This window comes from Gastrolobium bilobum, unplaced genomic scaffold (assembly GCF_033153095.1).
Source record: "Gastrolobium bilobum isolate Gb01-03AN ecotype WA unplaced genomic scaffold, APGP_CSIRO_Gbil_v1 utg20955, whole genome shotgun sequence".
Lineage (NCBI taxonomy): Eukaryota > Viridiplantae > Streptophyta > Magnoliopsida > Fabales > Fabaceae > Gastrolobium > Gastrolobium bilobum.
Window position 1 is genome coordinate 78,883 of NW_026896977.1, and position 12,257 is coordinate 91,139.

Sequence of the window (12,257 nt, forward strand, 5' to 3'; positions counted from 1 at the left end):
TATATATATATATTATATGGGAAAAATATGTGTCATTTTAAAGGATGTGAAGTTGTGTCATTTTAAGAGAGAAAAATAAATAGATAAAGGAGGAAAGAGAGTTGACAAAAAAAATAAAGACGTGAGTCTCACCTCTTTGTGATAGTGAAAGGATATGAGTTATGTCATTTAAAAGGATAAACATTTTTTCCATATTAGTGATTAAAAACACATTAATGGGCTAGGATGTGAACACGTAGACACACGCGCGCGATTTTTTTTCTCTGTGCTAGGGTTTTTTTACAATTTGCTTTTATTCTATGGAGATCGCTGATGGAGATCAAGGATCTAATCAGGAGGATGATAGTTTGAAGATCGTGAGAGGTAGGAGCTTGCTAGAAGAGGAGAACTCTTCCCCGACGGGGAAGAAACTGAAAGGGGAAACACCGGATGACACTACAATGGATGAGGAGATGCATGAGGATCTCGCTGAGGTTGTTGTGGGTCAAAGCCCTAAACTCGGGTCCACAGAGGAGAAGATGATGGACGCAATTGGGAACCCTCGTGTGAAAGTTGTATCCTATAAGGATAAGCTTCTGCGCTTGAACGGGATCAGAGGCCTACCAGATGAGGAGGATGATAATTGGGTCTCGTTACAGAAGAAGGAAGATGAGGAAGCCTTACTGTTGGAAGGCATGGGACAGGCTGGGGAAGATGATCCCCTGTGCCCGAGACTTATTCTCTCAGCTGAAGAGCATAAAAGGGATTGTGAGCAGTGGCGTAAGGCTCTGATCATCAAGTTGTTGGGGAAGCGAATTAGCACGCGGTTCCTGTTGACCAGGTTGAGGAAGAGTTGGAATCTGGTAAGTTCTTTCGAAGCTATTGATCTCGATAATGGCTTCCTGTTACTGAGATTTCAGGAGGATGGTGATTACCGTCATGTTTTGGAAGAAGGGCCCTGGATTGTTAATGACCACTATGTGGTTGTCCAAAGGTGGAGGCCCTTCTTCGATCCGTATGATGAAAGTGTCACGAAATTGGCAGTTTGGATCAGAGTTCCAGGACTCCCAATTGGATTGTACAAGCTTCGCACCTTGTGGCGCATTGGGAATTTTTTTGGCCGTACTCTCAAAGTTGATAGGAACTCTCTTAGAAAGAGCGAATTGGGGGAGGATCTTATTACTGAGCGGGCCAGATTCGCTAGAATCTGTGTTGAAGTGGACCTGAGGAAGAGCTTTCTATCTAAGTTTGTGGTAGGAAGCAAGGTTTATCCGGTTGGATACGAAGGGTTGCACCTTATATGTTTCAAGTGTGGTATGTATGGTCATAGAAAGGACCAGTGTCCTGCTGACCAGGTGGCATGTCCCCATCAGATGGATGGCAACTCAGATCAGGAGAAGGCTTTGGCTGGTGACCATACAATAGAACAAAAGGAGGTAAAAATGGAAGAAACTTTTGGGAGCTGGATGGTTGTCCAGAGACAGCCTAAAAGTAGGAAGTTGAAGGCTATTCCAGTCCCTTCAGGAAAGGTGGTGCAGGTTCAGAATCCTACTCTTGTTGATCCTGGGTCTAAGGATTTGGCTAATTCTCATATGGTAGGGGGTGAGAGTAGTGGTTTGGAGGATCAGAAGGAGGCTGCTCTTGTAAGTATGGAGGCTGACGGTATTGGAGGAGATGTGGGTAGTGGAATTCCCCTTCTTAGTCCTGCGAAAGAGCTGGCTGGCAAGACTACTATGAAAGGGGTTAGTGTGGAATCTTCTGTCCTTAGTCCTCAGAAGAAAGGCAGAACCCTTGAGGCTGGAACTAAGAAGAATGTGCTTAAAGAAGGTAAAGGTAGAACTAAACCTGGGATCAAGTAAGCTTCTAAGAAGAATGGGATTGAAAATGTTCCCCCTGTCCCTGTGGCTGATGGGTTGTGCAAAGGTACAGCTAGGAGTAAGCTTAAGAACGTGGCTGACTTGGAGGTTTCCAATACATTGGGTTTTTCTAGCTCTAACAGTGTTAAAAAGGACCCTGGTGGTGGTTGCTGTGGTGAGTATGATTCCAGAACATCTGTTCCAGGTTCAAGAACTGTGGAGAGCTTCACTAATTTGGTGGGTGGCTCACCTTCCCACTAGGTAAATAGATAGCCTTTGGGGCTGTTTGTTTTCTTTTTGTACAGATTCTATTTTTTACATTCATGTCTGTCTTGTCTTGGAATTGCAGGGGGGTAGGTAAGTCTAGCTTTCCTATCCTTATTAGGGATTTAAAATTTAGATTTAAAGTTAGTATTATGGCTTTACTGGAGACCTGTGTGGGGGTTTTGAAAGGAGATGATATTATCAGGAAGTGTGGGTGGCTGGAATTGGAGGATATCAGTTATGACATGACTGATCCTTGGTTGGTGCTGGGAGATTTTAATGCCATCCTTCATGCTTCTGAGAAGATTGGGAGTCAGGAGCTTTGTTGGAAGGGTATGGATGAGTTTAATCAGTGTCTGATTAATTGCAATGTCAGTGATATGGGGTTCAAAGGCCCTGATTTTACTTGGAAAAGGGGTAGACTCCATGAGAGGCTGGATAGAGCCTGTTCCAGTGAGGCTTGGAACATTGCTTGGCCTAATAGGTTTGTGTCCCATCTTCCTTTCTACAACTCGGATCACAGGCCTATCCTCTTATATGATGAGAGAATCTCTGTTCCTAGGGAACACATTAGAAGTTTTAAATTCATGGCAGCTTGGTTAACTGACTCTAGATTTGGGGATTTGGTTAGGAGTTGTTGGGAGAATGGGGATTGGCTGACTGCTAGGAGGAAATTTGAGGTTGATGCTACTTTTTGGCACCATAATGTCTTCAAGGAGGTTTTTAAACAGAAAAATAGACTTTATTCTCGGCTGAATGGTCTGGACTCTTACAAGTATGGGAGGTATGATCATAATACTGAACTGCTACAGAAGGATCTATGGAGGGAACTTCAGTCTATTCTGGTTAAGGAAGAACTCATATGGTTTCAAAGATCTCGTAACCATTGGCTGAAATTTGGTGACAAAAATACCAGATTTTTCCATGCATCAACAGTAGCTAGGAGAAGGCATAACAGAATTGTGACTCTGAAAGATGAGGGTGGTAACTGGATAGCTGATTCTGAGAGTCTGGTCCAGTTGGCTGTTTCTTTCTATCAAGGTCTCTTCACCAGTGAGGGTGTGAGGGAAGATATTTTCCCTATTCAGAAGATGTTTCCTAGGTTGGCTGAGCATGATATGAGGAGGCTGGCTTTCATAAAAAGGATTGTTTTATGATGGGAAAATTTAAAGCCCCTGGCCCTGATGGTTTGAGTGCCATTTTTTTCCAGAATCAGTGGAACACTGTTGGTGACTCTGTTTGCAGACTGGTGGTGGATGTTTTCAATAATCCAGAGTTGGTTAGGGATATAAATGACACCTTGATTTGTTTAATCCCTAAGAAGGAAAGTCCTGAGAGTATAAGAGATTTTAGACCCATTAGCTTGTGTAATGTGGTTTATAAAATCATAACTAAAATCATTGCTGGGAGATTGAAGGATCTGCTTCCAAGAATTGTCTCCCCTAATCAGTGTAGTTTTATTAAAGGTAGACAAGGATGTGATAATGTCATCATAGTTCAGGAGGTTATTCACTCTATGAGATTGAAGAAGGGTAGCCAAGGGTGGATGATGATAAAGGTAGATCTAGAGAAGGCATATGACAGGCTGGATTGGAGCTTTATCCAGGAGACTTTGGAGGACATAGGTCTGCCTAAACCCCTAGCTCTCCTGATTTATAAGTGCATATCTACATCTTCCATGAGGCTACTCTGGAATGGGGTGGTTACAAAGGAAATTTTTCCTGAGAGAGGCATCAGGCAGGGGGATCCTATTTACCCCATTCTGTTTGTTCTTTGCATGGAGAAACTGTCCCAACTTATCCAGGTGGTAGTTGACTCTAGGGCCTGGAAGCCTATTTCCTTAAGGAAGAAAGCACCTCCTATCTCTAATTTGCTGTTTGCTGATGATATTATTCTTTGTGCTGAAGCCAGTATAGAGCAAGCTCAGGTTATCAATCAGGTTTTGAGGACTTTTGCAGATGCTTCAGGTCAGAAGGTGAGCAAGGATAAGACTAGAGTTTTTTTCTCAAAAAATGTTTGTTTCAGCAAAGCTAATGAAATCAGTGAGATGTTGGGGATGGGGATCACCTCGGATCTAGGGAAATACCTTGGCATACCCCTCCATCATAAGAGAACTACCAGGGGAACTTTCAGGAATATCCTTGACAGATTGCAGGATAGACTTTCCAGGTGGAATCTGACTTCCCTCTCTTTGGCTGGCAGGTCTGTTTTAGCTAAATCAGTGTTGGAAGGAATGCCTGCTTACTCTATGCAATCCTCTGTGTTACCGTTGGGGGTGTGCAATGAGATTGAGAAGATAACCAGGAATTTCATTTGGGGATCTTCTCAAAGCCAGAGGAAGGTTCATCTGGTGAACTGGAATAGGGTGTGTAGACCAAAGAAAGATGGGGGGTTAGGCTTCAGGGATCAGAAGCTCATTAATAGAGCCTACTCCATGAAACTGGGTTTTGATATCCTTTCTAACAAGGATAGCTTGTGGGTTAAGGTGCTTCGTAATAAGTATAAGGTGGAGGATTCTTTTAAGCCAATTCTCTATAAAGGCAGCTGTGTTTCCAACACATGGAGAGGCATTCAGAAAGTTTGGGATCATGTATTGGAGGGGTCTAGGATTATCATTGGGTCTGGCTCAAACACCTCCTTTTGGTATGACAGGTGGGTGCCCAATATTGGTAGGCTGGTAGACTGGTCATTATCAAATATTCCTGATGCTATGAAGAATTTGAAAGTTTCTGACTGTGTCCAGAGGGGTAGTTGGATGTGGGACAGGTTCATCTCTTTCCTTAGCAAAGACATTCTAATGGCTATTGAGAAAATTAGGCCTTCCTCCTTTTGTGAGGAGATGGATAGGTTAATTTGGAGTCCCTCTAATTCTGGTGCCTTTTCGGTTAAATCTGCTTATAATTTGCTTACTGTTCCGAGTGTGAGCTCTATTTCTTTGCAGTGGGATACTATATGGAAATGGGAAGGCCCCCAAAGGATCAAATTCTTCCTATGGTTGGTAGCTGGGAATAAGTTACTAACAAATGCTGAAAGATTCCGCAGGCACTTTTCATCCTTGGAAGCTTGATCTTGTTGCTAATGGGAACACTGCCAATGGTATGGTGAGTTGGTGTCCTCCCTGGCCTGGTTGGATTAAATTGAATACTGATGGGGCGTTTTCTGAGAAATTGGCATCTGCTTCTTGTGGTGGGGTAGCCAGGGATGAATTTGGCAACTGGATTTCAGGTTTCTACAAGAGACTATACCCTGAATCGGCGTTGATGGCAGAACTCTGGGGTATCCTGATTGGCCTAGATTGGGCTTGGGGGCATGGTTATAAACAAATTATGATTGACAGTGACTCCTTGGTGGCTGTTTTACTAGTGAAAGAAGGTTGTGTGCAGACTCATCCTTGCCACGAGATGGTTTCCAGAATCAGAGATATGATTGACAAAGAGTGGAGGGTTGAGATTGGCCATGTGTATAGGGAGAGCAACCAAGTGGCTGATTGGCTGGCTTCTAGTGGTAGGCAGTACGTTTGGGATACTCAATGGTATGATAGTTGCCCTGTGGGCTGTGCTCAGTTGGTGTTAGATGATAGGAAGGGCACTATGTTGCCCAGGAACTTTGCTGTGTAATTCTCTTTTCTTTCCTATATATACAAAAAAAAAACATTTTTTCCATATTATATATATATAATATCATATAAGTCATTACTCAAAATTTAATGAACAACTTCATATTTAAAAGGTATAAGTCCAAAAACACAAAAAGAGTTTAACAAGACTTATAACCAAGTTTCATAACATCAAAAGAATAAAGTTTAACAATTTTTTTTTTTGAATACAAAGTTTAACAATTCTTAAATGGAAATACAGTGGCCTCGTGTGAAGGTTTTTTTTTTCCAAATAGTTAAGAAGAGATATTGTGCATTTGATTTAGGAAAAATGGAAATAAGTTTTTTTTATTAAAAAAAATAAAACCAGGTCACGAATTAAAAGTTGACCTGGTTCATTTTTTTTGTTTAAGTAAAAATGTAAAAACTTGTATTTCTATTGTTTTTACACATAGTTTTTGGGATTTATGAATATTATGTTACATGATGAAGCTTACATCATGCTACACTCACAATGCAAGTGGGCCCCACAAAAAATAAGAAAATGGTGGGGCCCACTTGCATTGTGAGTGTAACATGATGTAAGTTTAATCATGTAACATAATATTCATAAATCCCATAGTTTTTAGGCAGTTTTTGCTTATGGGTTAAAAGTTGATCCGTTTCTTTTTTTGTTTAAATAAAAAATATAAAAATTTGTGTTCTTATGATTTTTACATATAGTTTTTATCAGTTTTTACTAAATAGAGTTTCTACTTATGTTTTAATAATAAAAACATAAATTTTTACCTCTTTACACAAATTTTAACAATGGGTGCAACTTATATATTTTATTTTTATCTTTTTTTTTAAATGGGAGCCACGTATTTTTATATATGTATAGAATAAAATTATCTCATACAGGTGAAACATTAATTCCATCAAACATTAACTAATAAATTTTCGAAAGAATCTACAATCCTTGAGGTACGAAAACTCTACACGTGGCTAAACATTCACCGTCCACCCTTGCCAACCAACCGTCACTCTCACTCTACCGAGTCCTCACTACTGTCCCTCACTCCTCTTCCCAAAAGTGAAACCTTTCCACTTTTTCAGTTTCTCCCATCCTCCAAAACCTTATAACAACATATAATAGAAACTTTTAGGAACAAATAATAACTCTTATTTATTCTACCAGTAAGTTTTTTTTTTAAAAATTAAATGCTCGTTACTCACTTATGATTAAGCTATTAACTAACAGAATAATATCTTTATTATTTTATACACATATAAAAATATATAGTATCCATATTTTTATATATACGTAAAAAATAAAATTATCTTTTATAAGATGAAAATTTTTAATCTCACTAATTAATTATATAAGTGAGCTTTTTTTTCTTCTTCTTCCCTTTTTTTTCATTCAATTTTTTAAATGATTATGGCATAGCCAATAACGGTTGAGAAAAAGCTAGACTTTTCGCTTGCGCAATGTCGCACTCCAGCCAAATTCAGAAACACCAAAAGGCACTGTTATTTTTCTCACTCACTACCTTTTCTTTTTCTCATTGCCACTAACCAACCAACCACGTGCTACTCAATAAAAAAATAATAACAATAACACTAAATTTGCATCCGTTGTTTTCCCTTTTCAAGTTTCAACCCCCAAAAAAATCTTTCTACCACAATCTACACTTCTCTGTTTCAATCATTGTTCTTTTTTCTTTCTTTTTTTCTGTTACCCTTTATTGTTAAGAATGTGGGTATTTTGTTTGAGTTGGGGAAAATTGTGAGAGAAAGTGCATCATGAATTCCAGGGAGTGGGTGAAGTTGAAGGTGTGTGTGAGGGAGTTCATGATTGGGGTGGCGGAGATAACGGTGGCGTTGGGGAAAGGGTGCAGGGACATAGTGAAGCAGAGCTTGGTGAACGAAGATTCCTATTTTGTTAGGAAATTGGGAAGGGATTCTTACGTTGTGAAGAGATTAAGAGGACCCTGTGCTAAGTTGTTGAAGAAATTGAGTTTCTTCAACGAGTACTTGCCCGAGGATAAGGACCCTCTTCACGCTTGGTCCATCATCTTCTTCGTTTCCTTACTTGCCTTCTTAGGTTAACTGAACTGAACTTCAACACCATATGTCTTTTTTGTGTGTGTGTGTGTGTGTGTGTGTGTGTGTGTGTGTGTGTGTGTGTGGGGTGTGTGTAGAATTTAAACAACAACAAAGACAATTCCAGTGTAGGAATTGTTTGATCAATGGAGTCTCACTCTCATTGTTTAAATCAGGATATGAATCTTATTATTTATTTTTTGTTATGCTGGATGGAAGATTGGAATAAAACCTTGTACTGTAGCTTTAGGTGTTTGATTTGATCTTTCTTTGAAGTTGATGATATGTGTGTAATGTTTATCTTGTTCAAAATCTGGATGACATGACATGCTTGGTTTATTTGCAGCTTTATTTGTAAATTTTGAGCATGATCTGTCGTCTACTCTGCCGGTGAAGCAAGTGTTTGTACATCCCCCTAGTGCTAAACGCATAGTGCTTCCCGATGGAAGATATATGGCATATAAGGAGCAAGGTGTTTCAGCTGACAAAGCTAGATTTTCAGTGATTGCTCCTCATGCTTTTCTTTCCTCTAGGCTTGCAGGTTGGTTTTGAGTGTTAACTTTTATGTTTTGCTTGTTTGCTTTAAGTTAAATTTTTATGCCCACCTATGGTTGAGACATTTTTAAAATTAGGAATTCCTGGAGTTAAAGCTTCACTGCTGGAAGATTTCGGGATTCACTTGCTGACATATGATCTTCCTGGTTTTGGGGAGAGTGATCCTCATCCCAAACGGAACCTAGAATCCTCTGCGGCAGATATGTCATTTTTAGCAGATGCTCTTGGTGTGAACAAGTTTTGGGTTGTTGGTTACTCAAGTGGAAGCATGCATGCTTGGGCTGCACTTAGATACATTCCTGATAGAGTTGCAGGTATTAGTAGGTCTTTTGTTTGTCCTGTACTTTTACATTTTTATTTCCCTACAACTTTTGATTCTACTCTACTTAAGGAAATTTGGATCTTTTATTGTCACTGTCTCGTTCATTCACTTTTTAAGTAACAACTATCTTGTACTTAGACTTTAATGTACTCTATTACATTTTTACTTAGGCCTTTCCTTCTTTTCCTTCATCCAAAACACTTTAATAAATTGTTTGAAGTGACCTAGAGTAAGTTTTGCATCTTTTAGCAATGAAAGTACTGCCTTTCTAAATATTATATTACGTAATATATGTGTCAGATCAATAGAACTCATGGCATGCGTTATGAAATTGATCTGTCAAGTATTAACTCTCAGGTGCAGCCATGTTTGCTCCCATGGTGAACCCATATGATCCTATCATGACAAGGGAAGAGAGACGAAGAACTTGGAACAAATGGACACGAAAAAGAAAATTTATGTACTTCTTAGCTCGCAGGTTTCCTAGATTTCTTGCTTTCTTCTATCAGCAAAGCTTCTTGTCAGGAAAGCATGGTCAGATTGATAGGTGGCTGTCTTTATCTCTGGGAAAGAGGGTAAGAGAAGCTTTGCTTATCTCTTTTTGTCTTTAAATCGACGTGTCTAATATTTGATATCCATATATAACTTCAAGTGTTCTGCAGTTCCACTGATGTTCGCTTTATGTCTGTCACTTATATCCCAGTAAGATGGATTAAGCATTAGAGGTGCAACTGATTGCTGATAAGAATATATGGAAGATAGAGGCCCTTGTATGATTGCTGAAGAAAATTCTTGGCATGTTCAAATATGATTCAGTTCTGCTCTGGCATTACTCAAACATCAAAATTTAAAGCTTATATTATTATTGAACTTTGTTGAAATTGATAGTGATAAGACATTTTAAACATGCATTGAAATCAGAGCCCAAGCACACTAATCTAGCTAATTATGTGTAATGTAAAATTTGTGTTTCCAAAAGTAGTTTCAGTGGGCTTATGCTATCCCAAGTTTTGAGATTTTACTTGTACATCCCCTCATGCAAGATCTCAATACCCCTTTTAGGATAAAGCGCTGATGGAAGATCCAATCTATGAGGAATTCTGGCAAAGGGATGTGGAAGAATCAATCAGGCAAGGAAATACAAAATCCTTTGTGGAGGAAGCTGCTTTGCAGGTCTCAAATTGGGGTTTCAGCCTTTCAGACCTCAAGTTGCAGAAGAGAAGACCGAGTAGTAATGTGCTCAGTTGGCTTAAGTCAATGTTCACTGAAACTGAGGATTATATGGGCTTTCTTGGCCCAATACATATATGGCATGTGAGTGCATCTATGTGTTTTGATCCCTCGACTAGGGGGTTCATTTGCATAAATCATTTAATAATGTTTAATCAGAATCTTCTGCATGCATTCATCATCTAATCCAACCAGTTTATACCCAAAACATTTATCGGCAATGTCACAATATGCAGATATTGAACATATTAGATAATTTATGATACACGTGTAATAGATTATGTTAAATAAAAAAAAAAAGTTTTCATTATGTTTTCACTTATGTTTCACTTCTGCTGTTGTCTTGCTGTACCTGGTGTTTTTGCAATATGCTGAATTGTGCTAGAAAGAGTGTAAGGTTGCATTTTTCATTATGAAATTGTGAAGCAGACACCTGAAATGTATCATGTATGATTATTCCTTCTGTTAGATGTGCCCTTGAAGTGGATAAGTAAATTTAATGTCTTTACACGTTTCCTGTGTAATCATCAAGAGACTTACATTTCAATTAAATGAAAAAGAAAACTATATTTTTCGGCATGCTCTAATTCTATTTTCGCCAATATATGACTTCTATTTTTGGTTGAAAGTATGACTTATTAGTGGAATGTTAACAGGGAATGGATGATAAAGTGGTTCCCCCATCAATGACTGATTTTGTACACCGCGTATTACCTGGAGCTGCAGTACATAAACTCCCATATGAAGGACATTTCACCTATATTTGCTTTTGTGATGAATGCCACAGACAGATATTTACTACACTTTTCGGAACTCCACAAGGCCCACTCAGCATTACTTTAGAAGTATATCAAACTACCCTAGAAGCCAATGTTGAACAGCAAGAAGTAGTAGACAATGGTGATTATGCCACAAACTAGAAGTACACATAACAGGATTAATTTGTCTTTTCTTTTCCATTTTTTCTGTCGGAACATCACAATTTTATGATGTATATACCATATAGTTTTGCTTCATCTCCAATGGAGCAGTATAGGAAAGAAAATAAAATCAGGTTTCTTCCTCTTCGTTTGGGCTGTTGACCTGATCAAAATATAGTTGGAGTCCTGCATTAAGGAATAGCTCCCACGACCCCATTCCGTTCCCCTTCATAACTGAAATACAAAACTTGATTCTGGCAGTGGTCAGATATGACACAACAATTTGAGATCATTCGAATTTCGAACTGTGTGATTTGAAAAAATGATTTGATGCTTATATTTTTGTTCTTATAATTGATCAGAGCTATTGTGCAGCTGATATTTGGTCAAAATTGCAACTGAAACCGTATATGAATTATGCTTTTTATGCACTTTTCTATAAACTCTTGCAGTCAAATCTCCTTGAGAAGCATTAGTTATTTTTTTAATTATTTTTTGTAAGATGAAATATGAAGAGAAGATAACGGGTTGTTCTTCCTAAATTCCACATGAATATTTGAAGGTGTTAACTAGTAAAGTCTTTTGTAGTTCTTTCATGCGTTGGAGCTATAAAGTGATCAGTGTAGATGTTTGGGTGTTCTTCCTAAATTCCACATGAATATAGGGTGTGAGCATTGTGTAGATGTTTGGCATCAATATAATTACTGCTTGTGTAGAGCTCTCCTATATTAAAAACCGTCTTTGAGCAAAGCACAACACATCAACAATGGCCGGATTCTCCAATGAATTAACTTGGTTGAGAACGACATTGGTGTTGACAACAAGAAAGGTGGAAGCGAAAGTGCTCAAGCAAGCACCAGAAAATCTCAAAGCAACCTTTTAATTAAGACAATTGACTTGGTGTTTTGTTTTTTATTTTTTGGCCAAACCATTGTTCTGTGACAAGTTGAAGGGTCAATGCGCATGATTGATTTCATCGGTAGCTGTCAATGGATATATTTGGCGATCATGGTTGCTACATTCCATTAATTTCCAATCTCCAACCCTCATCACTTCCATTAATTTTCTACACAAGTAAGACAATACTCGGATTTTTTTGGGATATATTAATGATAAACATAATTTAAGAAGTGTGAATATTTGGACCACATATTGGCAAGTTACACCCATTGCAATTTTTTTGAGATTTGGAGAAATTAATTGTTAAGCATATATATTATATGCAATTTGTAGAGTTGCACAATGTATTTCATATATTTAGATAAATTAATGAAAAGCATGCCTATGCATTTCGCAGAGAAATTATTATATTTTGACACATCAAATTATATCTTATTACTTATACATGTTGTAATAATTTGTTTTTTAAATTTAAATATAGGAAAATACTAATATTGTGTTGTAGAAGACTAATATCTCATATCATAGATACAAAATATGTGAGACTC

General features: G+C 38.2%; 2 protein-coding genes across 2 annotated transcripts; both read left to right on the forward strand.

Moving 5' to 3' along the window:
• Positions 1-2,251: 2,251 nt before the first annotated feature.
• Positions 2,252-3,256, forward strand: LOC133303170 (uncharacterized). Its single transcript, XM_061503046.1, has one exon. The coding sequence runs from the start codon at positions 2,252-2,254 to the stop codon at positions 3,254-3,256; it is 1,005 nt and encodes a 334-aa protein (XP_061359030.1).
• A 4,101-nt stretch (positions 3,257-7,357) lies between these two features.
• On the forward strand, positions 7,358-11,093 carry LOC133303179 (uncharacterized). The gene is made up of 6 exons (XM_061503057.1): positions 7,358-7,783; positions 8,129-8,323; positions 8,415-8,651; positions 9,017-9,234; positions 9,722-9,973; positions 10,546-11,093. Exons 1-6 carry the CDS (start codon positions 7,483-7,485, stop codon positions 10,807-10,809), a joined length of 1,467 nt encoding a protein of 488 aa, XP_061359041.1. The 5' UTR covers positions 7,358-7,482; the 3' UTR covers positions 10,810-11,093.
• The last annotated feature ends 1,164 nt before the right edge of the window (positions 11,094-12,257 follow it).

What these genes read in the sequence shown, in the direction of transcription:
- LOC133303170 (XM_061503046.1), top strand. Translation starts at nt 2,252, where the DNA reads ATGGCTTTACTGGAGACCTGTGTGGGGGTTTTGAAAGGAGATGATATT.
- LOC133303179 (XM_061503057.1), top strand. Translation starts at nt 7,483, where the DNA reads ATGAATTCCAGGGAGTGGGTGAAGTTGAAGGTGTGTGTGAGGGAGTTC. An exon ending in CATTCCTGATAGAGTTGCAG is followed by an intron (nt 8,652 to 9,016) that starts GTATTAGTAGGT and finishes ATTAACTCTCAG; the next exon opens with GTGCAGCCATGTTTGCTCCC. An exon ending in GCCCAATACATATATGGCAT is followed by an intron (nt 9,974 to 10,545) that starts GTGAGTGCATCT and finishes GAATGTTAACAG; the next exon opens with GGAATGGATGATAAAGTGGT.